Source organism: Aaosphaeria arxii, assembly GCF_010015735.1.
Source record: "Aaosphaeria arxii CBS 175.79 unplaced genomic scaffold BU24scaffold_4, whole genome shotgun sequence".
Classification (NCBI taxonomy): Eukaryota; Fungi; Ascomycota; class Dothideomycetes; order Pleosporales; genus Aaosphaeria; species Aaosphaeria arxii.
Window position 1 is genome coordinate 1,992,124 of NW_022983477.1, and position 25,741 is coordinate 2,017,864.

General features: G+C 50.1%; 11 protein-coding genes across 11 annotated transcripts; 5 read left to right on the forward strand and 6 right to left on the reverse strand.

Annotated features, from left to right (window-relative positions):
• Window positions 1-396: 396 nt before the first annotated feature.
• BU24DRAFT_433227 (UBX domain-containing protein 7) lies at window positions 397-1,998 on the forward strand (the record flags this gene model as incomplete). Its single annotated transcript, XM_033529960.1, has 2 exons — window positions 397-859; window positions 917-1,998. The coding sequence occupies 2 exons, from the start codon at window positions 397-399 to the stop codon at window positions 1,996-1,998; spliced, it is 1,545 nt and encodes a 514-aa protein (XP_033384269.1).
• A 475-nt stretch (window positions 1,999-2,473) lies between these two features.
• Window positions 2,474-3,195, forward strand: BU24DRAFT_450561 (uncharacterized protein; the record flags this gene model as incomplete). The annotated part of the gene is made up of 1 exon (XM_033531035.1): window positions 2,474-3,195. The coding sequence occupies exon 1, from the start codon at window positions 2,578-2,580 to the stop codon at window positions 3,193-3,195; it is 618 nt and encodes a 205-aa protein (XP_033384270.1). The 5' UTR covers window positions 2,474-2,577.
• A 3,952-nt stretch (window positions 3,196-7,147) lies between these two features.
• BU24DRAFT_187987 (uncharacterized protein) lies at window positions 7,148-8,418 on the reverse strand. Its single transcript, XM_033521680.1, has one exon. It carries the CDS (start codon window positions 8,256-8,258, stop codon window positions 7,500-7,502), a length of 759 nt encoding a protein of 252 aa, XP_033384271.1. The 5' UTR covers window positions 8,259-8,418; the 3' UTR covers window positions 7,148-7,499.
• Window positions 8,419-9,909: 1,491 nt separating this feature from the next.
• On the reverse strand, window positions 9,910-12,813 carry BU24DRAFT_188293 (PLP-dependent transferase). Its single transcript, XM_033521682.1, has 2 exons — window positions 12,600-12,813; window positions 9,910-12,550 (listed from the first exon to the last, which is right to left on the reverse strand). Exons 1-2 carry the CDS (start codon window positions 12,673-12,675, stop codon window positions 10,155-10,157), a joined length of 2,472 nt encoding a protein of 823 aa, XP_033384272.1. The 5' UTR covers window positions 12,676-12,813; the 3' UTR covers window positions 9,910-10,154.
• A 500-nt stretch (window positions 12,814-13,313) lies between these two features.
• On the reverse strand, window positions 13,314-14,490 carry BU24DRAFT_422248 (uncharacterized protein). The gene is made up of 3 exons (XM_033527944.1): window positions 14,084-14,490; window positions 13,651-14,006; window positions 13,314-13,594 (listed from the first exon to the last, which is right to left on the reverse strand). Exons 1-3 carry the CDS (start codon window positions 14,450-14,452, stop codon window positions 13,435-13,437), a joined length of 885 nt encoding a protein of 294 aa, XP_033384273.1. The 5' UTR covers window positions 14,453-14,490; the 3' UTR covers window positions 13,314-13,434.
• Window positions 14,491-15,193: 703 nt separating this feature from the next.
• Window positions 15,194-16,269, reverse strand: BU24DRAFT_391257 (proteasome subunit beta type-1 precursor). Its single transcript, XM_033525106.1, has 2 exons — window positions 16,127-16,269; window positions 15,194-16,074 (listed from the first exon to the last, which is right to left on the reverse strand). Exons 1-2 carry the CDS (start codon window positions 16,231-16,233, stop codon window positions 15,387-15,389), a joined length of 795 nt encoding a protein of 264 aa, XP_033384274.1. The 5' UTR covers window positions 16,234-16,269; the 3' UTR covers window positions 15,194-15,386.
• A 201-nt stretch (window positions 16,270-16,470) lies between these two features.
• On the reverse strand, window positions 16,471-17,595 carry BU24DRAFT_450566 (uncharacterized protein; the record flags this gene model as incomplete). Its single annotated transcript, XM_033531036.1, has 3 exons — window positions 16,471-17,402; window positions 17,457-17,472; window positions 17,533-17,595. The coding sequence occupies 3 exons, from the start codon at window positions 17,593-17,595 to the stop codon at window positions 16,627-16,629; spliced, it is 855 nt and encodes a 284-aa protein (XP_033384275.1). The 3' UTR covers window positions 16,471-16,626.
• Window positions 17,596-17,777: 182 nt separating this feature from the next.
• On the forward strand, window positions 17,778-18,792 carry BU24DRAFT_422251 (proteasome component PRE4). Its single transcript, XM_033527945.1, has 3 exons — window positions 17,778-17,861; window positions 17,913-18,060; window positions 18,115-18,792. The coding sequence occupies exons 1-3, from the start codon at window positions 17,832-17,834 to the stop codon at window positions 18,723-18,725; spliced, it is 789 nt and encodes a 262-aa protein (XP_033384276.1). The 5' UTR covers window positions 17,778-17,831; the 3' UTR covers window positions 18,726-18,792.
• Window positions 18,793-18,900: 108 nt separating this feature from the next.
• Window positions 18,901-20,006, forward strand: BU24DRAFT_422252 (NAD-dependent epimerase/dehydratase-like protein). Its single transcript, XM_033527946.1, has one exon. It carries the CDS (start codon window positions 19,060-19,062, stop codon window positions 19,993-19,995), a length of 936 nt encoding a protein of 311 aa, XP_033384277.1. The 5' UTR covers window positions 18,901-19,059; the 3' UTR covers window positions 19,996-20,006.
• Window positions 20,007-20,902: 896 nt separating this feature from the next.
• On the reverse strand, window positions 20,903-21,886 carry BU24DRAFT_462157 (S-adenosyl-L-methionine-dependent methyltransferase; the record flags this gene model as incomplete). Its single annotated transcript, XM_033531967.1, has 3 exons — window positions 20,903-20,944; window positions 21,016-21,585; window positions 21,632-21,886. The coding sequence occupies 3 exons, from the start codon at window positions 21,884-21,886 to the stop codon at window positions 20,903-20,905; spliced, it is 867 nt and encodes a 288-aa protein (XP_033384278.1).
• A 1,450-nt stretch (window positions 21,887-23,336) lies between these two features.
• On the forward strand, window positions 23,337-25,272 carry BU24DRAFT_369868 (putative 3-dehydroquinate synthase; the record flags this gene model as incomplete). The annotated part of the gene is made up of 4 exons (XM_033524412.1): window positions 23,337-23,684; window positions 23,739-23,767; window positions 23,861-24,323; window positions 24,374-25,272. 4 exons carry the CDS (start codon window positions 23,337-23,339, stop codon window positions 24,929-24,931), a joined length of 1,398 nt encoding a protein of 465 aa, XP_033384279.1. The 3' UTR covers window positions 24,932-25,272.
• Between the last annotated feature and the right edge of the window lie 469 nt (window positions 25,273-25,741).

A 25,741-nucleotide genomic window follows, 5' to 3' on the forward strand; every position in this document is an offset into this window, starting at 1 on the left:
ACCTCCTTTACCTCCACCATTTGAGGATTTCTCACCACATTCGTGCACGGCACTTATCTCCACCTACCTCTTGAGCCTCGACAACGTAGCAGTGGTCGGCTTTTCGTTTGCAACCTCCGAGATTCACTGCAACGCTACGCGTAGAATACAGCCATTCCATAGATTTATTCTAGTGAATGCCAACTCACTGATCCTCTCTCACCACCTTATCTTCTGGTTTCGCGCCACCTCACCAAGCTTTTCTCGTTCTTGCCCCGCGGTTTCTATGTCGATATAGCCTCCTACCCCACGCCTTGTCTTCCCCGCCACTCCAGCGACGACGACACTACAACCAGCGAATTCTCGATCCTGACCGCATAAAAACCAACCTCGCTACATACCCATACATTGACCATCATGGAAGAAGAAGCCGTGCTCAACTTTGTTGCCATAACGTCGGCCGATCCTGAAAAGGCGGCCCAGTATTTACGGCTTGCGGATAACAACTTGGAGCAAGCCATCCAACTTTACTTCGATAGCCCCAACCTCGATGTGGGTGGCGCGCCCAGTCAGCCCGCGGCAACTGGGTCTTCGAATGCCAATAATCCCATCCAAATAGATTCGGATGAGGAGATGTCCGACATCGACGCAGGTCCAGCTACACGTTCACATCGGACAAATTTTGAAGACGATGAGGCTATGGCACGTCGACTACAAGAAGAGATGTATGGTCAACCTGCAAACGAGGAGGTTCGGGCACCAATGGCCCGTACGACGGAGACACTGGTCGGCCCTGGGTCGAATTGGGGACCGGCCGACGCCGAAGCTGACCTGGATGCTATGGTGCAGGAGCAGCTTGCCAATAGAAGGGCCAACCGAGGTGAATATAGCGAGATACATTAATAGCGTTGCAAAACAATATGCTAACCTCCCACAGCTCGACCCGGTATTTTCAATCAACAAACTTCGCGATCAGGAACATCTGTGTGGGACGAAGCTGCTGACTCCAATGCTAGACGTCGAGAGTTGGCCACGGCGACCGGAGGTGCATCAGAGTCATCTTCAAAATCGAACATGCTTGCGCAAATGTATCGACCGCCATTCGAAATCATGTTCCAGCAATCATGGGATAAAGCGCGTGATGAGGGCAAGGACCAAGAGAAGTGGATTATAGTCAACATCCAGGATCCTGCGATTTTTGACTGCCAGATCTTGAACCGCGATATATGGAAGAACGAAGACATCAAGGCTACCATTAAGGAGAACTTCATCTTCATGCAGTACAACAAAGATGATCCTCGAGGTTCACAGTACGTCAACTATTACTTCCAGAACCGCGACAGCCAAGACGCGTACCCGCATGTCGCTATCGTGGATCCTCGCACTGGCGAGCAAGTCAAGATCTGGTCCGGGCCCCCCGTTCCCCCACCTGTGGAATTCCATGCTCAGCTCCACGAGTTCCTTGATCGTTACAGCCTTAATGTCAACGCCAAGAATCCAGTAGCAACACGGAAGCCAGAGAAGAAGAAGGTTGATGTGGACAGAATGACAGAAGAGGAAATGCTAGAAATGGCATTACAAGCTAGTCTCGACAATAGCAAGGGACCCAAAGATGACGATCCTGATGCGCTTACAAAAGGCACCACAAGTATTGGGAAAGGCAAGGCAAAGGTTGAAGAAGAGCCTGCACCCGAAGAGGAACCCGAAACCAATGCTTCTTCCGCAGACCCAAGATTTGCCTCAATTTCTTCATCGGTCCCGTATGCGGCGCCTACAGGACCCAATATCACCCGTATACAATTCAAATCCACAGACGGCAAGCGAGTTGTCAAGCAATTTAGTCTTGATGATCCTGTGCGTCGATTGTACGAATGGATCAAGGCCGGTGGGTGGGAAGGCAAAGAAGGGGCCGAGTTCGATCTCGTCTTTCTCAGCAAGAACCTCCTTGACTCTCTAGACCAAACAATTGGAGAAGCCGGTCTGCGGAATGCTGCGGTGAATCTAGAGTTCACAGAGTAAGGCGTCGCTTGCGTCGACACGCCTGGCGTTCATGGCATATCAAGACATCGAGTTTTCCTTGCAAAGTTTATGATTTTATGACATACATGCCCAAGGACTTCGGATAATGGGTTGGAAGTATATCTATGCAGGACTGGGGAGGCTCTGGCGATTCGGGTTTGTTTAGATCTCTAGGTCCTGTACGCGGCGGGTCCTTATATCATACCCTTGCATTAAGGACTTCGGTGCCATCGTAGCCTAACAACTGTAGATTTTAGGCTAGCACCGTCTCCGAATCCAATAATATTATCTCGCAATGCTGCCTTAGTCTTTCTTCATGCTCGTTGTGCACATGCTTCCTGGAACGATGGGAGCAACTTGCTTACTGGATAAAGTTGATGCTCGGAACGTCGGAACCAGCCCTAACAACACGATTCCGATCACCCAACTACGCCCACAGCACAGCCCTGACTCACCCACACGCAGAAGCAAGCATCTACCACAAACACCACACAAAAGACCCCCCAAGATTCACCAAATAATCCGAACAAACGACATCGAAATCACATTTAGAAGAAGAAGGAAAAGCGAAAGAAAACAATGCAGCCCCCGCCCAAGCCCCTCCTGATCCTCTACTCCCACGGCCGCCAGCCCCCGCTCGACCCGCCTCCGGACCTCAAGTACGACCTACGCAGCATTCCGAACCCGCCGAAAGCGCTCCGAGACGTCAGCGACGGGCGGTCGAAGCGGCTGCGTGAGCACCTGCTTTCGGAGGAGAAGTTCGTGGCGAGGCTGGAGCAGGTGGAGGCGGATGTTAGGAAGGGGGTCGCGGAGAAGGTTGAGGGGTTGGGGGAAGGGGAAGGTGAGGGGAGGAGGAGGAGTCACGATGGGGAGACGGAATCTGGGGGGATTGATGTGGTTGTTGAAGAGGGGAGTGGGGAGGAAGAAGGTGCTGGGGATACTGGAGACGTAGAAGAAGAAGAGTCACGAAGTATTGTCTTTCGAGTGGGATGTAACTGCGCCTTGGGCCACCATCGCTCCGTCGCCTTCGTCACTGAGCTAGCAGCGAGGCCCTGGCCTAAAGACTGGGAAGTGCAAGTCGTGCATCGAGATCTGGAAAAGAAGAGGACAGGCGGATCGCGGTCGAAGCAGAAGAGTGCTTGGAAGGGGAAGAGGAGGGAGCATGTGATGAGCGTGGCGGATGAGTGGCACACTTGAAAGTTGAAGGCGAGTGAGGATGGTCGGCAGTGCGGAATCTGGAAATATTGAAGAGAAAGAGGCGAAGAGGAAAACTAGGCGGCGACGAATCCGATTGGCACCGTTGAGGAAGCGATTATGTTTGCCGTTGAGAGCTGACAGCTTGGGTTCTGCTGAATCTCTTGACCTGGGATGCCGGGGGATGTCTCCAGACCAATAGCAGGATGCAGGTTGATACTGTCAAGCACATCACCGAGAAAACCGCCGACCACACCTGCAAATCATACAACGTCTATCACGATCGGACAGTAAATGTTACGGTTGAAAGCAACAAGTGGGTCAAGGCCTCGTCAGCTGGAAGCGTGATATTGAATGAAAGCATCGACTTTACAATAGTGTCATCCGAACGCACTATACGTTCTGTATAGTGGTTAACCTGCGCCGCGAAAGTAGTGACCGCCGTGTCACAGCCGAACAAAGACCATCATCAGCGTCAGTCACACGTGTGATGCCTGCAGCAATCGAGTTCGTTCGACTTCGCCTCGTGCTCTTGGTCACTCGAGTGGCTATCGGTAACTCCAGGCCGCCAATACGCTAGTGTAGGCTCCCAAGGAACATCCCGACCTTTATACAAGTTCATCGAAAATTGCCATGCCATGACATCAACTCAAGCGACCCGTAGTACCGATTACTTTCAAGGATATCTGTCAGTTGTCAGCATGGCGAATGGATAGTAACTGACGAAATTGTATGGCGAAGTACCTACAGACTCAATTGCCGTTCGCGTACATGTATCCGGCGGTGTGAAGTCGCCCTGCATGTACCATCCGTCCCAGACTTGACTCAGCACGTACAGGGTCTCAACAATGGGCAGACAGATTCGATGGACGACAAGACTTGCCTTCTCTCTTTTTCTTTCTCCTGTAACCCGCGCTCCTGCTGCGCTCGCTGCACCTCAACACCGGGATTTGAAACCGTTCTAGCAAAGTGCAGACTAACTCTGTAGGTAGATGGAGAGTTGAAACTACTCCAACATTGGTGTTAGTCGTCCGCCGAGTCATGTCATGTGTGGTGGGCACCCGTTTAGATACCTGAGTCTTTCTCTCTTTGGGGATTTAAAACAAGCGCCTGCTTTTTAATTAATCTCCGTCTGCTGGCAGCTGGGAAACCTTAGACCAAAAGCAAAGACCAACTGTCTAGCCTAGTGCACTGTAGTAACTGTACAACACCTGGAAACCGTTTAGACTCAAGTATTGACGCCAAACCGCCCTCGGAAGATCAGCGTCGTCGTTATCGTTCGATGGAGGGAAAAAAGGAGGAGAGAAGCAGGGGTGCGGTGCGTGATCGATCAAGTACGAGGTAGCCACGAGACGATGAAGATCTGCCATGGCGATGGGAAAAGTTCATCCCGCCCCAGCGAAAGGAAGGAAGGACAACCCATTCTACAAAAACGTCCAATAAATCGTGCTTAACCGCTCATTCAGCGGGCATGTGTGTCTGCAATACCTAGTATTGCTGTGCCTTCCTTTTCACGTGGAGTCCTTGTTTTATTTTTTTCGATAACGAGGTGCTGCGCCGTATAAATGCGTTCGATAGAGTCATGCAGCCTGCTAATATCACTTTGCATATAGATGTACATGATATTAGGTTTAGGGCGACTATGTATCTCCAAGTCCGAGTTATGCTTTGCATGTTCCCTTCCTCGATGATTCTTTATGAAAATGCATAGAATGGCCATTATAATCACCCCAGTCAATAACATATATGTCCGTTTGCCTTGCCGTCCCGTACAGAGACATCAAACAATAAACGTACAGTACATACTATTGACTGTGTCAAACTAAAAGCAAGGTTGAGCTGCGGAGGAACTCGTATGTACCTTTTTACGCTAACGCTTACACGTATGGTGAGTAAAACTGTAAAAGCCCAGGGAGCACGATCCTCTCACATGTGTGTGACACCTCCCAATCCACGGCAACCCGCCATATCGGACTCTCATTGGCCCTCTCAGCGAACGAGCAACGATTATGGACCGGGGAGTTTTTATAGGTTCATGCACGTGATGGATAGATGTGCGACAGGGGTACGTGGAATCGGCTTGCTTCCTTCTAGGACAAGGACGATGGGAAAAAAGTGTCAAGAAGGTTCAATAATCAACCCAAGTCACTAGTTACTGCACGGCAAAGTGCAGTCAGACAAAGCAAAGAAAAAAGGCTACTCCGTACGCAGTATAGAGGACCAGAATCACATCACGCCGTAACGAAAAACTTCGCCCTGTCGTCGTCTGTTCACTCCATAAGTAGTTTGTTGAATGAACACTAGATGCGGCGTAATGCATCTCTGCCTTTGTTCTGTACTCGCCCAATACATTTTGTCTCTCTTCTGTACCTAGGTAGTCAACACACACACACACTCCCAAGAGCACCCATCACAAACAGGATCCATCACCTCCCACAACTACACTCATCCATTATCCCCAAGCGCCGGGCCTCTCTCCATCAATCCCCCACATCAATCCCTCCAGCCAATCACGCATCCACATCTAATACACACTCAACTGACCATAGCGTGCCGGGGCCCCAAAACCGGCCTAGCGAATCTCCATCCGGGCGCTTAACCATAGGCCCGGAGCCGCCCAGCCCACAACCGTTTGCTCTCCCCCCCTCCCCCCTGTCAATCGCTCTACATGCTCCCCCTGGCGCTGATTGGCTGCACGCACTTAGAGTAAACTTGGAGGGCGGGAGCGGAGCGAGGAGATGGTGGGTATGGGAAGGTTACACGTTGGCGGGTGGTGTATAGGTTGGGGAAGGAATAGAGGCAATGTATGGGCGGGAGCGAGAGATGATGGGTTTACTTTGCCTGGTTTCTTACGCTTGTGTGACTGGATATGTATGGGTGGTGTTTGTGATGGTGGTGGTGTGCTTACGGCCTGCTCTTGGTTGAAAAAGATATGGCAAAAGTCTAGTCTAGCGGATCCAAAGCCTGTTTACGGTTCACCGGTTCGATGAGGGGAGGATGGATGGAATGGATGGAGTACAATATCGAATTTTCAATGGACTACATGTTCGACTAAGAAAGTCTGCGGCCGCATACGTGCTCCTGTGGATAGGCACAGCGCTCCCATAGCAGGATCATGCTTGTCTTGTGCCTCTTCTTTCAAAGGACTAAAGGATTGGTGGCTGGCCGCTGTTTGGTCATGTGAGTTACCATAGCGGGCAGTGTGCAATTCCCATCGTTCGTTTGCTCGAAATGCTGGATCGTCGTCCCAGTAGTGGGAAGAGGCGTCGGATAGGGCGCACAACTAAAAGATCCAATGACAGCTTCAGATGGCCTGTGGTGTGAGAACGGCATCCCGTTATTAAGCCAGTCTCTTTCATTATTCGATTATTCTCATGCTATAGCGGGTGACACCAAGGATGTGTCAGGCTTTGGGAGCATAATCAAGATCGCTGGGTCTGGGGAAGCGTGGCAGTTGAATGTTGGTACTAATGGCAAGGGTGCAATGGTACTTGGCCCAGAATCACGGCGCAGAGCATTCAGAACGAGCTGTTATTCAACAGCACGTGTGAGGACTGTAGCATTTCAGATATCAATTGTATATCAAAGGTTTGTGACCTCATGAGTATCTTGCGTAGTCATCTCTCGTCTCTCATGAAGAGAAGCAAGCCAATGAGCGCCAGAGAAAGGGCCCATGCTTCTCCTCCAATATGTGCCTTCCTATCCTATCGCAGGGCGGCAAAGGAAATTGAGGCAGCACCGTCCTCCCTTCAACACCGTGGTAAATCCCAGCAAGAAATGAGCCCTCTGAGCGCCAGCGCACCCTAGCAACATAGCAGGTATTCGCATGAAAGTAAAATTCAAAATCCAAAGCCTAAGTAATTTTCCGCACCAAACCAATGGTATTTCATCAGAGAACATAGCCTCGTACCTCTAATAAATAGACATAAGAAAAGTGCGACGCCGTCGTCAGATGAGAATGTGATGTGTCGAAAGTGCAGCGGAGGATATTCGCCGCCATTGGTAACGAGAGTATTGAACTGAATACTGCTGCGATCGAGTCGCCGGGACCCGTATATTACTGATATGTCGGGCGGAGGCAGTTCCCCGGGAAACAATGGTTTGAAACGGGTTGTCGAGATAGAGAAAGGAATGGAAGAAGGAATCAGAGGCGCAGTATGTACAACGACCGATGGAGGTCGAATTAGCTGTTTGAATAGGGTGAGGTCGTTTCTGAGCGTTTCTGAGCGGACCGTTATTTCGTGTTTGTCCAACCCGCTTTCGCTCCATGAAGTACGAGACTGAAGTCATGCAATCGCAGCAGTGCTTCACTCAATCTTTCTCCTCTTGCCTCGGGGCGCTGGATCGATTTGTGGGAAGTTTGGCGCCTTCGCATCGACCGGAGTGCTGCTGTAAGTTACTGTACGTGTTACGACTTCACGTACGCTGACTCGCCGTGACCGCCCACCCTTCTTCTCAAGGTCCCAAGTTTTCGGGGATAGTGCGGAATAAGGTGAGCCAACGGAGTGTGCGCTACTCGGAGATCGTACTGTTGCTGGTGAATATGGAGATTGGGGAATATAGAGGCGTGGTGCTCGCGCCGACTGTGGCCGGGGGAAAGGCGATGGAGGAGGAATAGTGACAGTATCAACTTTGGGAGGCGCCGACTTGAGAGGTGCTGACTTTGGAGGCTCGGGCTTGGTCTGATCACAGTTACAGCAGCTGCTTGCCCGCGAAGATGAGGGCGAGGAGGGAGTCGCCTTCTCCACAGGAGCAGAAGTGGAAGTAAGAGAAGCGCTTGAGCCAGATGAAGTTACTGAGGTCATGGATGTTGGACGCGGAACCTCAAAGGTGAACTTGGTACTGGTGCCAGTAGGCATAGGGCTCATGAGGGCGGGGGAGAGGGTCTTGAGAAAGTCGAGGTAGGCAGTAGGAGGGGTGATTGGCGTTTTCAGAGAGTCCTCGCGTTTGATGAAGGTGGGTGTGGCCGCCGAATGGATCATTGGTGACCTAAGTTCCGATGGATAGGTGGCAGACAGAGGTGTCTTGAGTGCAGCCAACGCCGGCTTGGAATCAGTAGTGGCCATTTTGAAAGATATTGATGCTTATAGAGAGGAGGGTTTGTTGTGTTGCTGTGAACGAAAGACTGTTGGCCACGGGACGGAGGTTGATGTGAGCGATGGTGGGGACGAGGTGTTGGCGGACTTCGCGAGGGCCTGGGAACCACGACGGTCGAGGACGACTTGAAAGCAAGCGAGACGAGCACGCAAGCAAAGCAAGAAGAGAGAAGGGAAGTTGAAGCCTGGGGAGGGTGGACTGTTTATTGTGCGCGAGCTGCTAGCTCAGACGCGGCGAAAGGTGTTGGTAGAGGTCGCTGTATGGGCCGTGAAGGGCGGATGTTCGCCTGCTAAAAATATGTGGGCGCGTACAGGCAGGAAGGACTACAGGTATGTATGTATGATGGAGTGTAGTTGTTCTGGCGGCGGCGGCGAGATGGGCGAGCGGGGGGGAGGGGGGTGTAGAGGCGTGGTATGACTGGGGGGGATAATGCTGGTATGCCTGGGGGGTGTTGGGTTGGGGGTAGCGGAAGGGTGGAAGGGTAATGTAGGGTAAGTAAGCCAGAGAGAGTAACTATGAGTCCTTTGGGGGAGGGAGAGGGAGGGGTGTGTAGGCACTGTAGGGTACTTTCTGTGTAAAGATGGACTAGAGCGTACTACACCGTACTGTAATGTACTGTAGTGTCTGTGTAGATGAGTGCTGCGCCGCTAAGGCCCGTCGTTGGGTGATGCAAAACAGCCGCCGCAATGGTGTCAAATCGGGTCCAGGGGGGCGTTCAGGGTATTAGGATTCGTCCCAGATTCCCACTTGGATTCCACTCTCTTTCTCTCGAAGCGCCGGGTCAGGCCTTGGTTGGCTCGAGCTCTGGCGAACAGCTTCAACCTCAGGCGTGCGCAATTGGCTGCAGGCAATGAAACGAGCAGTGTGATTTGTTTGTAGCCCTTGCAGGTCTGGCTGGCCTGCACCTCTGTTGCCTCCAGAGCCTCTGTTCACGCTTATGATTGGTCTTTTCGACCTTCGGATGTTCGATGCGGGCGTCGCCGTGCGGGAGGCTGTAATGGGACAAAGGACCACACAGCCAAGTCGAACAAGAGGCCCGTCAAGCTGGAGATGGTTGATGGATGGTGGGTCGAGCGGTCAGCCTGTCTATTTGGTACGAAACCCGTCGAACCTGAGACAGCTGATGCGGGAAGGTAATCGTTTGAGCAATGTAAAACGAGAGTAGACAAGCCCAAGTGCAACTTGGGCGGTGCAAGTAGGAAGATTGATTGTATCCGACGTACTTCGATGGATAGTGGATATTCATAGCTTCGAGGGAACCACCATCCATTTTATGCTGGTTGCAACCGCTCTGTATTCTTTCAAAGTTATTCATGTTCTCGCGCGCTTCCAACCTCCAACCATCTCCAAGCCGCTGGACTCTTTGAGCGACCATGACTTGGTCTGATCTCTGGCATTCCGTGGCTCCAAGGCGTGGCCGCGCGCCTCATCAATCCAGCGCTTGGCCCCTGTCCAACGGAGGCTGTGCGTGAGGATAGCTGCTCAAGTCATCGCTACAGGCCCAAATAGAAGCATAGCGCCCGTCGTCGAAACCCCAAATTACCAGCGCTTACCACCCCAATCCTCCCGTCCAGTACGTGGTCATGATGCCTAGCCTGGATGAGGCATCTTATTGATTCACTTCCCTCTATACCGTCGCGTGTTTCTGCAGGGCGATCGAGTAGTAGGTTCCCAAACAGCCAATTATTGCGGTATCTCGCATGCAGTGTGCTACGGAAATTTTCTAGACGCACGATAACGCGATGAGGCACGGCATCCTGCTCCCCCACAGTCAATCAACAACTATCTTTAGAGCATTCGCACTGAAACCGTTGACACCAAAATAGATGGATATACAGCGTTAGCCCAGCAAAGAGTGTGTAATGTTAGTCTTCAACCGCCGCAACGTCTTCGACGGCGCGAACAGGGTCTCCAACCATGATGGTGGGATTCTGAATCATTCCCATCGGCTTCTCTTGGGGTAGATGGCTAGTATGACTGCCAAAGTATACCCTTCCGTCAAATCGGCGTGTTTTTGACAGCGTGACGAATGGTTCTTGGTTTCGTTCAGCAGTTTGTTGATTGATGCAGACCATTTGACATCTCCGACACGGGCCAAGTACTTCAAAAAGCTCGTCACCAATCTGCATATAGCGCCAGTCGTCCTCCGCATACGGCTGCTCTGCTCCTGGTGGACAATCGAGGCTCTCTGCAATAACTATATTTGCCCGGAATACTTCTGCTGGTACGGCCTTGCCGCCCTCAAGCTTGATCTGCTCATTGAGACGATTGAGACTCGATCTCGAAATAGTAAGTATGGGACTCTCATTCGATAACAAAATTGGATTTGGAGCCGCCGTGATGGGCGCCAACGAGCCTGCATCAGGGAAAGCGCCGGGTACATGCAGATTGCTAATTTTTCGTTGCTTCTGCAGATGGGCCTTGGAATGTCTTGACGAAGCTATGGAGCTCACCCCATTCCCGACAGGTGGGAAGCGAGCCAGATGGCAAGCGACTCCCAGTGCTTGTGTGAAGAAGGATGTGATCTCAGCAGACTTGTAAGTGTTTGCCCTTATACGGTCACCACAGACCTTAGCATCGGAGTGTCGATATACAGCTTGATCCGAGAACAGCCTTGGGTTGGCCGATAAAGGCACGGTTATCTCCTTTGCTACCGCTTCGTTTTGCAACGAGCCATCCAACCGCACACGTAAGACTCCTTTGACCAGATCAATACTTGGTCGAATGAGAGCCATTTTTGGATAGCGCTTCTGGCTCAATGCCGCTCCTGTGCCCTGATGGACGAGGCACCACTCACGATCCCAGGCAAGTCCTTCTGGTCGAATCTCCCACCTTTGACCGTGCGGCACATGCCATGCGGCACAGCTTTTCAATGGATAGATCGCTAAACTTTCTACATGCATGCTGCCTTGTGCCGCTGGCTCCACAAGAAGAGGTGTGAGGGACGGAGCTAGCAGTCGTGGCGTGTCTTGTATGAAGAAGTCTTTCAGAAAGTCAATAAATGATACCACATCCTGAAGAGTGCTCATTGCACCCAGGCTGACCCGAATCATGCCGGTCGGCCTCGCACGCATGATATCATTGTCGTTGCCACACCGTTGACCGGCAGAGAAATTCTCTTTCATCTCCCATGGCGCCAACTGAAGGTACTTTGCTATCCCGCCCGGATTGCAAAGACCGCCAGTCCGGATGTGAAAGTCTTTCACAGCGGCAATCTTCTCAACCTCCGCATTGCTGACCCACGCGCCGAGGTGATTGCGAAGATTGAAAGCGACTATTGGCCCCTGGGTCTCGGCGTTACCATAGGTGGATGTTGGCTCTTTGTATATCTGGCACAACTCCATGCCATTTCCGTGCTTCAGACTGCGTAACCCCTCGTGAAGTTTGGCGGCAAGATATGCTGTGTGTTGTGAGGTAGCTTTGAGCGATCCGAAAAGTTCTTGATGAACAGTCATGGCATGGTCCAGTGCAAGGATACTGTGTAGTGGCAACGTCCCATCTTCGAGTCGTTCGTGGATTGTGTCCGACTTAGATACGTGCCATTGCTCCTGGAGGCAAACAACCATCTCTACCGTTCCCCCGCCAAAATATCGGCGCCTGTCAAAGACAGAAGCTGCCGATTTCTTCACGATCAGCGCGCCTAGATCTGGGAATCCAAACATTTTGTAGAGGCTCAATACGGTGAAGTCTGGGGAGTAATCAGGTGTGCTAAGATCAAGAGGCGTAGTCGAGACTAGAGCTGCAGCGTCCAAAAGCGTGTACGTCGCATCCCCTCGTCTTGAGCGGATACGCTCTATCCATGACAGGGGCAGCCGACGCCCGTTCATGTTAGATTGTGCGGGATAAGCGAATAGTTGGGGAATAGTTGAGGTTACGGGCTCGGTAATCCAAGTTTCGACCTCATCATCTGACGCAAAGCATCGATTCTCAGTCGCTACTTCTCTCACTCCGATCAAGCTGGTGTGTGCATCACGGTGATAGCCATACCAGAAGCCCTGCTCAGAATCCCTGAAAGCTTCGACGACAAGCTTGATGCCGGCAGTAGCGTTAGCCACAAATACAACGTCGAAAGCTTCTGGATCAGCATTGAAGAGAGTTAGCAGTCGTAGACGGATATCTTCGATGCGCCGCGTTGTCAGTTGAGAAGAGTTCGAAGCCGAATGAGGATTCCCGTAGAGATTGCTTATCATATCGGCGGAGAAGCGCTCGATGAGTGATTTGGCGTACAGTGTAGTTCCCGCATGATCAAGGTAAGTAGAGCCTGCCATATCATTATACATAGCACTCGGAGCTGATCGTTGAAGACTAACCTTGAAGCATAGGATACTCGCGGTGGCGAAGCTCCTCAATGTTACGGTTGTAACATTCTGCATCAATTTCTTCCATGATGAAATGACAGGACAGACAAAGATGAGACAAACCTCAATTACTATCTAGCCACAGTCTCTTAGAGGAGAAGAGATCAGTGGAAAGACGTATCTCATTTGGCTATGTAAGCTGAGTGTTTGGCGTACGTGGGGATTGACAGACGGGCGGGTCCTAAGTTCCTTAGTACCTAGGTCACGGCGACCTCCGATAACTACGGAATCGTGGGAATGGCCGTCTTTTGATGGGGCATCACACAGAAATGGCTGGCGTTTGATCTAGCAGTTCGGTACATAGATTAATTCCGAACAAGGACGATAAAGGATCGAAAAGTTGCTTCTGACCGATGAAGGTGACACAAGAACGATGTTATCGATTTGCCACTTGTGTGAAGACAAAGTGGAAAGCGCGTCCCTTGCACGATGATGAAGCTAGGCCCGAATCGGATTACCATCTCCTCTATCTGGGTTGTGCAATTGCTTCCAGTCATTGCGTTGATCCACCATCACTTTATAATTCATGGACATATCAAACAATGATTAGGCATCTGATGCCATATGCCGATTCCGCTTGACATATATGATTTCATCTGTGGACATTATCTTCTCACACCCTCAATTGAGGCCCAGGACCTAGCCAGTCGCTTCACAACCGAGTAAAGACCGCTTTGAACACAAACAGACCCCCCCGTAGTACCTTCAAGCCGTCTAGGTACAAACATTTCTCCCATGGCGAGGTTTCCAGTTCATTCGAATACAGTGGTCCTACCAGAAGTCCTTCTCAGTCTTGAATGGCCAATTCGATTTGGACTCTAAGACCAAAGATGAAGGCATATATGGTACGGCAGGCAGCCTTTGCTTGCTTGCGTGAACTCATTTCGACATAAGCTGTACGCGTTCCATTTTTGGGATGGCGCTCATCCAGTATTTTCATTCGGCGCCTAGTAACAATATATATTAGCGAATTCTTTGGGAAAGAAAACAATGATGCACTTACCAAGCGTAGGAGTTTGTTGCAAACACAGATGCGAGTTCCCCCCGGCCTGCATCAGCTGCAATATTTGTGACAATCAGGCGTCTTTCTGCGTCACTTTCTTCTTCCACTGCCTGCTCGTTCATAGCGTACTGGTTGTGCTCTTCATGCAGGTGCTCCTGAAGCTGCTTTTCCAATAGTCGCGTAGAAGCCTCAAGTTCTTCCTCATTGTTTGTTGTATGTTTCTCATCGCGAACCATATCGTCTCGAGCAGTGCCGGTGCCTGCCATGGTCCAGGAGGTAGAGCCCACGGGTGCAGCCTGTTGATGAACAGCGATCACGAAGTTGGCTTGATGGAGTTTCGGTTGCTCGATAGGTTCCTTGAATCAAATGGTAAGTTTTTGTCTGTAGGTGAAGGGTACACATGATTATGCGCTCGTCATTCCGGAAAACTTACTACGTTCTCCTTTTCAGAAACTTGAATGGTCTCATGAGCTTGCTTCCCAGGAGTCTGTGTTGGTTGAACTGGTCCCCTGTTCCTCATTTGTACAAGCTGATTGAAATCGTTATGGAGAGCAAGTAAAGCTGGATCACGTCCCTCGCCATTCGCTACAGGCGAGGAACAAGCCTCCAGCTCTCTCTCACGGACAGCTCGGTCAAGGTCTTCCATCATCAGCTTCAAAGAGAGTGTTTGGTTGTTCATGGTAACTACTTCCGCCGCGTTGTTGTCGGTTGTCGGTGGGCGATTGTTGTAGGGGCCTGGCGCAGAGGTATCGAGACTGAGTGATGAACGAGTAGATAAAGTAGATGTTGCGAGGCCACTCATATTCTCCCACATCCGTAGATCACGGCGTTGAGCTGCAGTGACAAGTGCGTTTGTAATGCCCTGCCTTGTATGCTCGGTAATAGGTTCCTCTCGTCCTCCGCCACCTTCAAGGTGCTTCATTGGGAACGCGATGGAAGATAAAGGCGAAGAATGCAAAACAACAAACCAAAATCGCCTGATGGTACTTGTTTTGCCAATTGAAAACGGTTGCGAGATGAGAGGCAGGGGAGAGGGCGGGGAAGGAGCAGGACCGCAAACAACAGTGAGAGGGGAAAGAACTGCGGGTTTTCTGCCTTCACTTTCCCACTTAATGAAGGGAGATAGGAGAGGGGCAGAAGGTAAAATACTTGCTTATCAAGGTGAGTGAGAGTAACACACAGAAGTAAACTGATTCTACATTGGCCCACGTATCTTACGTGGCGAAGTCTCTCCACAAGCCGGAATATCACTTGGTTTCAACCTAGTTTTTCCGGCCGACTGAATGGTAATTTAATAAAGCAGTGTTGTCCACACTGATTAGTGTAATGGGTGCGTTAATGATCGGTGATCTCTTAAGACTTTGAATGAAGAGATTGAACGCTGCTACACTGCACACGAGAATTGTTACTCCGAAGCGCCTATGCCGCAGCGGCAATGTTGCCATGGCTACTGTTTGACGTCTTCAGGAAGTTTATCAGTAATAACTTATCCATGGAGGACCTAGATATTTAACATCGACACATGATATTGAGTGAGTACCTGGGTAGATTGTTGAGTTCATTGAATTCATTGCCTGCTGTAGCAGATCTATCGGATCGAGTGCTCAAGTGGACACTTCAGTCGTTGTAGTCACTCCTTTAGCACCTCGAAATGCTATAATTACAGAATGCCAACTTCCGCGCTCTGCACCGTGGATAAGCATTGTCCCAAAACCACTGCCCCCATACACTTTCGACTAGTCCCTCTTGAGCGGGGTGTACGTCTCTTGTATACCGTCGCTAGTGATGATCATCATTTGCAACCCATCACCGACCTCAATGTGCCTCTCCACCGCACTCGTGAATGCATCCCTAACAAGATCCTCTACTGTGTTCTGTGGCAAGGGCTGTGCTTGTTTGGCCTGCAAATCGTGTCCAGTACCGCTTCCTGGCTCGTATTGATTCTTGAAGTTGACTTGGTTGTCTAGGAACGGCATGATAAGAGACGCTGCTGCACCGGCTGCCCTGCATTGCTCTCTCTCGTAGCTTCCCACCGGATCGTACGAGTATAGAGCTCCCTTGCCCTCTTCGTCAAGGCCACCAAGAATAGCATGAACGTAGTATGGGAAGAATCTCTTGTTGTAGAGGATATGGCTCAGTCGCTGAGCACATGCTGAAACGGTCATGGGCTTGCCATGCTGGTATTTGTACATCTTGACGATGGTGTCCAGACGCTCCTTGAGTGCATCACCATCCGCTGCAAATCCGACGACCGAAAGCACTATCCGTGCGCCTTTGTTGTCTGGGCCCTCGCCGCCAATCTTGAAAAGCTTGGGGGCATATCTTGTATTGATGTTGTAGCCAGAGGTCGATCGAGTATCGCCGGCAAGGATAGCAAAATCAGCGCCTGAAATGCCGAGTGTGGAACCACCGTTATCCGTATATCTTGATTATTCTTAATGAATGCATCTCGAAATCATGAAAAATGAACACTTACGGGTAGAAACCGTGCTGTCGTTCGCCTGATGGGACAGTTGTGGGTGTCTGCTTGAACGAGTATCCGGGACCACCCTGCGGGGGTGCTCCAGAGAATATCGCAGACATTTTATCGGATGTGCGAATTTGAGAGTATCAACTGGACGGTTGTTGAAGGGTGCTGAAAATGTGGTGAGGTTGAGAAAGACGTAATAGCGGAGGCTTGATGCTGTATGTCCGAGCTGTGAGGTTGACGCGGAGCTATGAGAGCCTAGAGCTTGGACCACATAGATCACATGATCCATGGGACACCCCTCTATTCACACTATTTTGCACCATGGATCTACGAGGTTTACTGGACATTAAGTGGGACTTTCTGAGATTTTGGGTCTTTGCCTAGAAATCCAAGATTTTTGCTGTGCAACCTTTTTGCCGCCAGCTATCTACAAACAGGAGCTAGTCAAATCAGCCCAAGTGGTGCAGTCAGAATAGCATCATGATAGATACCCCAAGGTTACAATGCTATCTTCTTTCTCTTGACCTCGACCGCCGTCTCTTAGGTGACCTTGAGCTGCTCCGTCTTCTACTGCTGGATGAGGCCTGGCTTCTTCCACCTCTATGTTCCAGATCCTTTCGTTTCCCACTCTGTTGCCGGTCTAAGCCAGCCATTACTCTCTCTGCCGCGCTCTGGCGTAAGCTTTTGCCTGATGGCGTACCAGCGCCACTCGATGCACCAGAACCAGTGGCCGGGACAAAGTCTATTCCGTCTCTTGGCACTCGTGTGTTGGCCTCTTCTCTACTTTTCGTAATCCGTTTCTGTGATGCTGAGAGTTCTTCGAAGTATGCCCATTTTGGGAATTTGGATGGAATTGCAATGCCATCTGGCAGACTTGATGCATACTGGTCCTCGTCGCTAATTTTAGCAAAGTCCATTAGCGTTTGGAGATGGCCGGGATCCTTTAAAACAGATGACGATTCTAATCTCTGATTGAAATGCTGCCCTCTCTTCTTCAACAACAGGAATCGCCCGAATTTCCTAGTTGGGTTCAATGGTGGGGATCCAGGTGGCGAAGGTGGGATTTCGAAATTTGGAACAGTCGGGAGAGTAAGCTCTCGTATCAGAGATTGTGTTGAAGTATATGGTGATCCGGGTATTCCATCATCTGATGGTCCTGGTCCCGCTGGGGCAAGTGATAAAGATGGGCCTTGTGCCGGACCATTGATTGGTGCTGAGGATGCGACTTGTTCACTGGCGGAATTGGCCTTTGGATTAGGTGCTGATACCACCTTCTTTGGTTCTAATGAATATTAATGTTACATCCTTCAAAGCTCGTGTTGCTTCAAATTATTACTGTCTGGAGTTGGTATCTGGGAGGTATTTTCATTAGTAGCTATCAAGAACCTGGCAAATGTGTAATCGTTTCTCACCTTGATTTCCTTAGGAGGAACGACTTCCTCCTCATCACTACTGGCATAATTGATTCCCAGCATGATTATATGTTTGTTGTCTTACTTCATGAAGCCAACCAAGATGTGATGTCGATTTTGGAGCTTGGGCCACATCTTGGCATTTGATCCAGGCGCACCGCAGCTTCGCGTTCATGGTCTGCCTGGCGATCACCGTAACTGCCACTCCGCTTCGACACCTCTACACTCTCCGACTTTGTCTTCTGTCTCGAGATTCTCCATACACCTTCAGTAAAGAGCTTTGATACCTCCAGATAAATATGAATCACCTTCCGCAAGCATGGGGCCGTGTAAGTACTCATTACTCGTACCTATAATATCATGTATTGATCGAAGACCAGCCCAGGGATGACGTTTACGGTGTCTACGACCATTCTCATTTCTCCAGTGCAGGCCCGAATCAACACACACAAAGCCCGATCGTCACCGGTACCTCAGTGATAGCAGTGAAGTTTAAGGATGGAGTGGTCATTGCGGCAGATAACCTAGGTCGGTCACAGCAGGTCGGATACATCTAGACAATGTGCTAAAGGAAGGAAACAGCTTCATATGGCTCGCTTGCCCGATTCACGGACGTAAAGCGTTTACGGAAGTTCAACGACCAAGTCGTCGTTGGCTTCGGCGGAGATGTGTCAGACATGCAGTACCTTGATCGCCTCCTCAACTCACTCGACATCCGTCAGAACTACTCCGGCGGCGACGCCGAGGACGCTTTGAATGCAAAGAACCTACACACATACCTCGCTAAAGTCATGTATAAACGCCGATCCGACTTCAACCCTTTGTGGAATCACCTCTTGATCGCAGGTCTGGATGGAGACTCAAAGCCATTCCTCGCCAGTGCGGACCTTCTGGGCACTACTTTCTCGTCGCCGACCCTCGCTACTGGATTCGGTGCCCATTTGGCTCAGCCTATCCTGAGGAGGACAATACCCGATGAGGCATCAGTGGAGAATGTGAGCCAAGAGGAGGCGGTGGAGTTGGTCAAGGAGAGCATGAAGGTTCTCTTCTACAGGGACGCAAGGAGTATGGACAAGTACTCTATCGCTGTCATCACCAAGGATGGCGTGGAGTTGAAGGAGAGCGAGAAGCTGGAGAACCAGAGCTGGGCGTTTGCTGAGCGTATCAGGGGCTACGGTACACAGGTGAACTAGAAACTTGAAGATGTGAAACATCACTTCAGGTATGATCCGGCATCGACTCATGCTGTCCATGGCGTTTTGGGCCGGTAGCTACACGATAGATATGAAAGTACCATGCAAAAGTACAACAATTCTTCCACACGCCTAATTTAGTGAGTGATACAATAAGGAAAACTAACATATCCAGAGTTCTTCAATGATGATATGACAGGTCGTTTCGGGGGTTTGGGTAATGGACATGGAACCCCATCTTATGCAGCTTCCCCGCACCAGTCTAGACAAGCACCTCCGGACCTCAAAACATCACCAAGCAGCCACCCAACCTAAACCTCAATTCTAAAGAATAATGTCCAGTAGAAAACAAAAAATTGTATTTACGGGAGGATCTGGCCTCGCCGGCCGTCACGCAATCTCCAAGCTCCAGGAACACGGCCACAAGATCCTCAACGTCGACGTAACCCCACTGGACAACCCGGACGTGTACACCCTGAAAGCCGACATAACAGACGGCGCGCAAGCCTTCAACAGCCTATCCTGCCACTTCAGCAAGCAGGAGCCCTTCCACGAGCCGCTCCAAACCCCAGACGCCGTCATCCACTTCGCAGGCATCCCGCAGCCCATGCTCCTCCCGGACAACGAGCTCTTCCGCATCAACACCATGGGCAGCTACAACATCATCGAATCGGCCTGCAAGCTCGGCATCAAGAAAATCATCCTCGCTTCCAGCATCACGACCTACGGCGTCAGCTATGCGGAGGGCGACGTGGACTACGCCTATTTTCCCGTTGATGAGGATTGCCCCTGCACACCCATGGACAGCTACGCTACGTCGAAGCTGTGCATGGAGCGCGTTGCACAGTCTTTCGCACTGAGGTACGGCGTCGACATCTATTGCTACCGCATTGGCGCTGTGATCCCGCCGGCTGCGTTTCAAGAGAAGTTCAGGGCGTATACGGAGGAGCCGGCGAGGTGGAAGCCGCATGCGTGGTCGTATACCGATGCGTTGGATCTGGGCAACATGTGCGAGGCTGGGTTGCAGAAGGATGGGCTGGGGTTCCAGGTGTTTAATGCGGTGAATGATGAGATTACGAATGATGCGGGTGGGGAGGTCGCGGGACAAGGGGATGCGGAGGCGTTTTTGAAAAGCGTTTGTCCTGGGACGAAGTTTGTGAGGAGTATGGGGAAGAGGGAGGCGCCGGTGAGTAATAGGAAGATGAAGGAGATGTTGGGGTTCAAGGAACAGTATCCGTGGAGGGAGAGGTATAGGAAGGAGTTGATATGATAGTATAGCCATTGTCTATGATCTATTCAATTTTTTCAAATGTATTGAAGTAAAATCTCTACAAGAGATTTGTGCCAGTTAAACATGTTGGATTTTGTGGTGTTATATTTTGAATTGCATCTTTTCTAGCCTAAGGTATTTGTATTTCAGTATTTCCAACAATCGCAGGTCACGGTAGACATGCAGTTCGATCACATATCGAAACACGAATCTAGACTGTCTACGACATGACCTGTCAATTCAACTTGTTCACACTACTCACAAATCCGAAAAACACATCACGAAGTCTATGGTCAGACTTTCGTCTCCTTTGGGAGAGAGCAGAGAGAACTAATTGGAACCGACTACGTAGACATTTGCGTAAATACCAACCTATGCAAGACATAGTTACCGCAGACGAGCCATGGATCTAAAGAACCACAAGGTCAAATATAGATAGAGTGATGATTTCATTCAGTTTCCATAATAATTGTGAAAATTATCTCATCTCAAGAAGTTTATAACCTGTTTGAAGCACATACTTTGTAATTCAGGAATCCCCGGCCTGATAATTCATCCACCTTACGAATGGAACACGATTTTTGCATCGTCGCTGCAGAACGCTCCCTCAGTAACAGTATAATTAATTAGTGCTACTAATTTTGCGCGAACAGTCGCACACCAGCTATCGGGCCAGTCTGTGCGTTCTGATAATGACGTCCTACAGTCATCGACGCCGAACCACGAATCCCTTCCCGATCCGGTAGTATGTGGTCTGCGTGCTTCGTATGCGTGACAAGACATACCGCAGAGAGGGTGCAACACGACGACGACAATATCAAGTACGGAATTGGGATGGAAATCATCGGAAGTTGGATAGGCTAATTTATTGAAATATTTTTACGTTGAGAAAAGGGGAGGGGAATCCTTATTTGTCTTCGCCAACGCAGCGGGTGATTTCGACACCGTCCTGTGGTAAGAGGATTGTATATTAGCGATTTGCGCACGAACGATCGGTTATAGAATTGTGAATGAACTTACGGGTGCGCCTGTTGGTTCGAAGCTGTTGACTAATTTGCTCTCGTACACTAGGTTTGGATTTCCTTTGCTCTCGTTGAACTTGGCCTTTCCGTAGCGCTTCTCGTACATCTGCACCGTCTTCTCAGGAATGCCTTCTCCCTTCTCTTTGGCATCTCCTGCATCATTTCCTGCCTTGGCCCTCTTTTCGCTCACGCTGGAACGTACATACTCCAAGTATGGAGGATTTCCCGGACTGATGACATTGTCCGCTGCCAGCACAGTGCCAGGGGTCACGAGGCCCAGCTCCTCGCAGAGCTTCAGGTCCGTTGTGTAGGCAGGCTTGTAATGGTCGAGGAATATGAGATCAATGTGCTTGAGCTGGCCAGTGGAGTACAACCGTGCGATTGATGCATCACTCGAGCCAACGACGACTTTGATGATGTCGGAAAGTCCGGCAAGGTCGACCAGAGATGCGATCACAGCGGCGAACTCGGGATTCATTTCAAGGGAGTAGTATCGCTCGCCTCCAGCTTTGCGTACCGCATCGCCAAATAGAATGCATGAGTAGCCCACGTATCCGCCGAGCTCCACCTGTAGATCGTCAGTGGTGTTTTGCTCAAGATGTCATGGAGCTTACCATGATCTTCGGCTTGACCTCAGCGATCAAGTCAGTCACGATGTGACCCTTATCCTCTCCCACGTTCATGAGGAACTTCTTCGTTCGTCCATACTCGTCAATGGCTGCGAGTACTTTCTGAGGCGACCCCCGAATGTTGTCTAGGTCAGGGTGTGAATAGACGAAGTGAAGAAGCTCAATCTCACGACCGTCGTCAAAGAAACCTGTGCCCTCCTCTTGGGGAGCATAGGCTTTGGTCTGGTCGAAGGAAGGCATGATATTTGGGGGGTTTCAGCTTCTATGCTTCTTGCTGTCGGCTGACTTCGCGTAACGGGTTCCTGGATGGACAAACAGACACGTTAGCAGCGCGTCCGACAGCTCCCATACGGGGGCATTGGCTCTGGCACAACCTCTCAACCCTGCTGCTGTCCAAGCCGCTAATGCGAAATGTAAACGTCACTCTTTGGGGAAGAAGATCAAAAGGAAATCGATCCAAGTCAGCCCGTCCATGATGTGGATGCAAAGCAGGTCGGTGGGCGCTCTTAGCATATGCAAATAGCTTAACACCAAGTGCAACTTGAGCAGAGCTTTCTGGCCCTTCATCTACTGCTCAGATCCGAGCTCGTGAAAGCTCGTGAAAGCCGGTTTCGGCAAGGGTCTTTGGGTTGTACCAAAGTTCTGTATATATGCGCTAGGGAACTGAAAGGGAAGGTGTAGGGGAACTCGATTGGCCCGGAAGAACGCTACGAAAGTCGTTGACGTCCATTATAAAGGTACATGTCGTCAACGACCGTAGGCGTCCACTGTTGAGCATGGGATGTCGTTCCACCAGGGCAACGGGAGGAACGCTGAACTAACCTGGTGTAGCGAAGACCCTCTCGATCAATATCGAGATCGTCTTAACTTTATCTAGCCAAGGCGGGAGCTAGGATCTCGCAGGACGTCGACCTGAAGAAATCTAGGCAGTTGGAATAACCTGAAGAAAGTATTGAAGCTGCAGCTGGAACACGGATGATTAGGATACTTGTGTCATCTCAGGTGGAACATTGGGTATAAGACTTCCCAGTCGGCAATTGGCGGGTCTCGGGGCCGACATGGTCGGCCTTTGGACTTTTGGGACGACAAACCAGAAGCGACTTAGTCCCCACTGCTTGACTTCAGCAATGTTGCACAAAGATGTGTTCCAAATCGTCTGGTTGCGGGGCAATCCCCGCAGAAGGCGGCAGTTTGGTCCCCCACCACTGGCATCGCTAGGCTATTATGAGATAGCTTGGAGGAGCAGTTGTGTTCCTGAAAGAATGCGATCACGAAATTCCAGATCCTAATTCTCGAATTAGCATGATGAGCACATAATTACCATAGCGGCAAGCATTACAGAGGCCACCAGTGATTAGACCTATCCTTGCAATAGACAGTCTTTACGACCACTGCGCCCTTTTGTGGTATAGCTTTGACGTGGTGATTCATTCGCGCAAGACACTAGACAACGAGGCGCGTATGGCAAGGACAAATTTGGATGTGGTTGACGTGATGGATATATCTTTTTCGGCGGCCTAAGCCAATGGACAGACAGCGTGGCCAGAGTAATTGGCCGGTAAGAGGAAGCCATAGCAATGAGCCCAATTGATATATTAAGGAAGCCTTTCCGAACTCTTCTAATGCAGTGATCACAGTTACTGCTTTCAGTTTCATCAACTTTTCCTGATACATTCAATTTGACTTCAACATGTCAGACCTCAAAGCATCCGTTGTCGAGACGAAGAACGGATTTCACGTCGAGGGTTATGAGAAGATCGAGTATGACTTCACCTTCTTGGATGGTGTGTTTGAGCTCGAGAACCCCGAGCTCGCCAAATGTTACGAACGCTGGGGCCGGTGTCTCGCCATTATGGACTTGAATATCTATAATATCTACGGATCGCAGATGCAAAAGTACTTCGACCATCATGATATGGAACTCAAGATTCATAAGACCATGATTGGCGAGAAGGCAAAGAGCATTGAGACGTTTCTCAGCATCGTAGATTCGATGACAGATTTCGGGATCATCCGCAAGGAACCCGTATTGGTAGTGGTCTGTCTGCTGATCTTCCACCTGCTGTGGTGTCTTTACTAACTTTTCATTCAGGGAGGAGGACTGGTCACAGATGTTGCCGGGTAAAACTTTACTACTGGTCCATCGCCTAAGAGACATCTAAGGCACTCTGGCCTGATATCCTAATCGAATACTTGGCTGACACTGTTGTTTAGATTTGCGTGTGCTGCGTATCGGCGTAACACGAATTATATCCGTATCCCAACTACGGTCATTGGCTTGATCGACGCAAGCGTTAGCATCAAGGTCGCAGTCAACTACGGTAATTACAAGAATCGTCTTGGGGCTTACCACGCACCCATCCATACGTTCTTAGACTTCGGCTTCTTGAAGACTCTTCCAGAAGCACAAGTGAGGAACGGCTTTGCTGAACTGATCAAGATCTCGACTTGTGGGCATCTGCCTACTTTCAACCTTCTTGACAAGTATTGCGAGAGATTGATTCAGACACACTTCGGTCGTATCGAGGATAGTGAGTCTGCTGAGATCCGCAAGGCGGCGGACGAGATCAACCGCGCCGGCATCTTTGAGATGTTGAAGCTAGAGACTCCAAATCTGCACGAGATTGGGCTTGACAGGGTGATTGCCTACGGACACACCTGGTCGCCACTTCACGAGGTCAGTACATCCAAGACACATGGCTTCAGAGAAAGTCTAACACATCGTAGTTGACCCCGGATGTGCCGCTTCGCCACGGACATGCCATCTCGATTGATATGGCCTATTCCGCGACTCTTGCCAACAGCCGTGGCTTGCTGAACGATGATGAGCACAAGCGATTACTGAATCTGTTCTCGCGAGCTGGTCTCTCTATGGATCACGAGTTGTTCAACGAGGAGATTCTCGACAAGGCGACCAAGGCGATCTTGAAGACCAGAGACGGCCTCTTGCGTGCGGCCGTGCCTAACCCGATCGGAAGCTGCGTGTTCTTGAACGATGTGACAGCCGAGGAGATGAACAAGGCCCTGCACCGACACAAGGAGATCATGAAGAACTATCCAAGGAATGGCGCCGGCATCGAAGCTTATGTCGATTCCAGCGATACTGGATACACATTGAACGATGTACCGGTTGAGAAGAACATGAACGGTGGACCGACCGATCATGCCGACAAACTCAATGGCCATGCGAAGAGCTGCAAGACAGCCAATGGTTTAGGCAATGGTCTCGTCAGTGGCCTTCAGGAGGTTATGGCGAACGGCTATCCCAATGGGTACCGCAATTGAGTGCTGGACCCCATCATTGGAGTAATGATGCTTGAGAAAACAAGACGATATGACATCCCGAAAATGTTCATATAGTGCCTGTAAAAGCAATTCCTCAGCTCACATTATCGAAATCAAATGCAACCTGTCCGCTTATGCAGTGCTACCTGTGTGAATACTCAGAAAACTATTTCTATGTGTGTATATGTGCTCCATCAGTCGACACCGCAAACTCCTCGCCATCAATTAAGACGACCCACGAGAGAGCAGTTTCCTACAGGAGAGTTCTTCTCCGGAACCACGCCACCAAGAGGTGACTGGCAACCAAGGGCAAGGGTGTAAAATGCTAATGGTCGTGGCTGGCTCCGTTGTTTTTGATCAAAGAAGAGAAAACGGGAGTGCGAGGGAGGCGCGAAGATTTTATGCTCTCTGGTGCCAAGCCACTAACCATTTCCCGCTAAGTCCGCTATGACCATGAAGTATCCGTGTCATGACAACCAGAGTACGCAGTAGTTAGATTGTGTCTAATGAATACATAGTTCATAAATGGAAATTCGATGTATGAATGATGATTAGGATATAACACTACAAGTAATGTACATTTGACGCAATAAAACATACATAGTAAAATAATAAATTTATGATCAAGGACTGGGAGGTATCGCAATAGCTAGGACATGATTAAGAATTATCAAATAGAGCATGGTACATTGGGCATGATTCATTCACTTGTTCATAATTCTGCTCTGCCTGTGCAGAGCATGGTAAATGTCTACCGTATACGATATTGTACACTTGCCACCAAGCTTTTCTAATTCCATTATGGCCGCT

Coding starts and splice junctions, on each gene's coding strand:
- BU24DRAFT_187987 (XM_033521680.1), bottom strand. CDS start 8,258: ATGGCCACTACTGATTCCAAGCCGGCGTTGGCTGCACTCAAGACACCT.
- BU24DRAFT_422252 (XM_033527946.1), top strand. CDS start 19,060: ATGTCCAGTAGAAAACAAAAAATTGTATTTACGGGAGGATCTGGCCTC.
- BU24DRAFT_391257 (XM_033525106.1), bottom strand. CDS start 16,233: ATGTCTGCGATATTCTCTGGAGCACCCCCGCAGGGTGGTCCCGGATAC. Junction 16,075..16,126: donor CGACAGCACGGTTTCTACCC/GTAAGTGTTCAT, acceptor AGAATAATCAAG/ATATACGGATAACGGTGGTT.
- BU24DRAFT_422251 (XM_033527945.1), top strand. CDS start 17,832: ATGAATCACCTTCCGCAAGCATGGGGCCGT. Junction 17,862..17,912: donor TTCCGCAAGCATGGGGCCGT/GTAAGTACTCAT, acceptor ATCGAAGACCAG/CCCAGGGATGACGTTTACGG. Junction 18,061..18,114: donor CATTGCGGCAGATAACCTAG/GTCGGTCACAGC, acceptor GGAAGGAAACAG/CTTCATATGGCTCGCTTGCC.
- BU24DRAFT_188293 (XM_033521682.1), bottom strand. CDS start 12,675: ATGGAAGAAATTGATGCAGAATGTTACAACCGTAACATTGAGGAGCTT. Junction 12,551..12,599: donor CGAGTATCCTATGCTTCAAG/GTTAGTCTTCAA, acceptor ATGATATGGCAG/GCTCTACTTACCTTGATCAT.
- BU24DRAFT_422248 (XM_033527944.1), bottom strand. CDS start 14,452: ATGAGTGGCCTCGCAACATCTACTTTATCTACTCGTTCATCACTCAGT. Junction 14,007..14,083: donor TTTCTGAAAAGGAGAACGTA/GTAAGTTTTCCG, acceptor ATTTGATTCAAG/GAACCTATCGAGCAACCGAA. Junction 13,595..13,650: donor GCAACAAACTCCTACGCTTG/GTAAGTGCATCA, acceptor TATTGTTACTAG/GCGCCGAATGAAAATACTGG.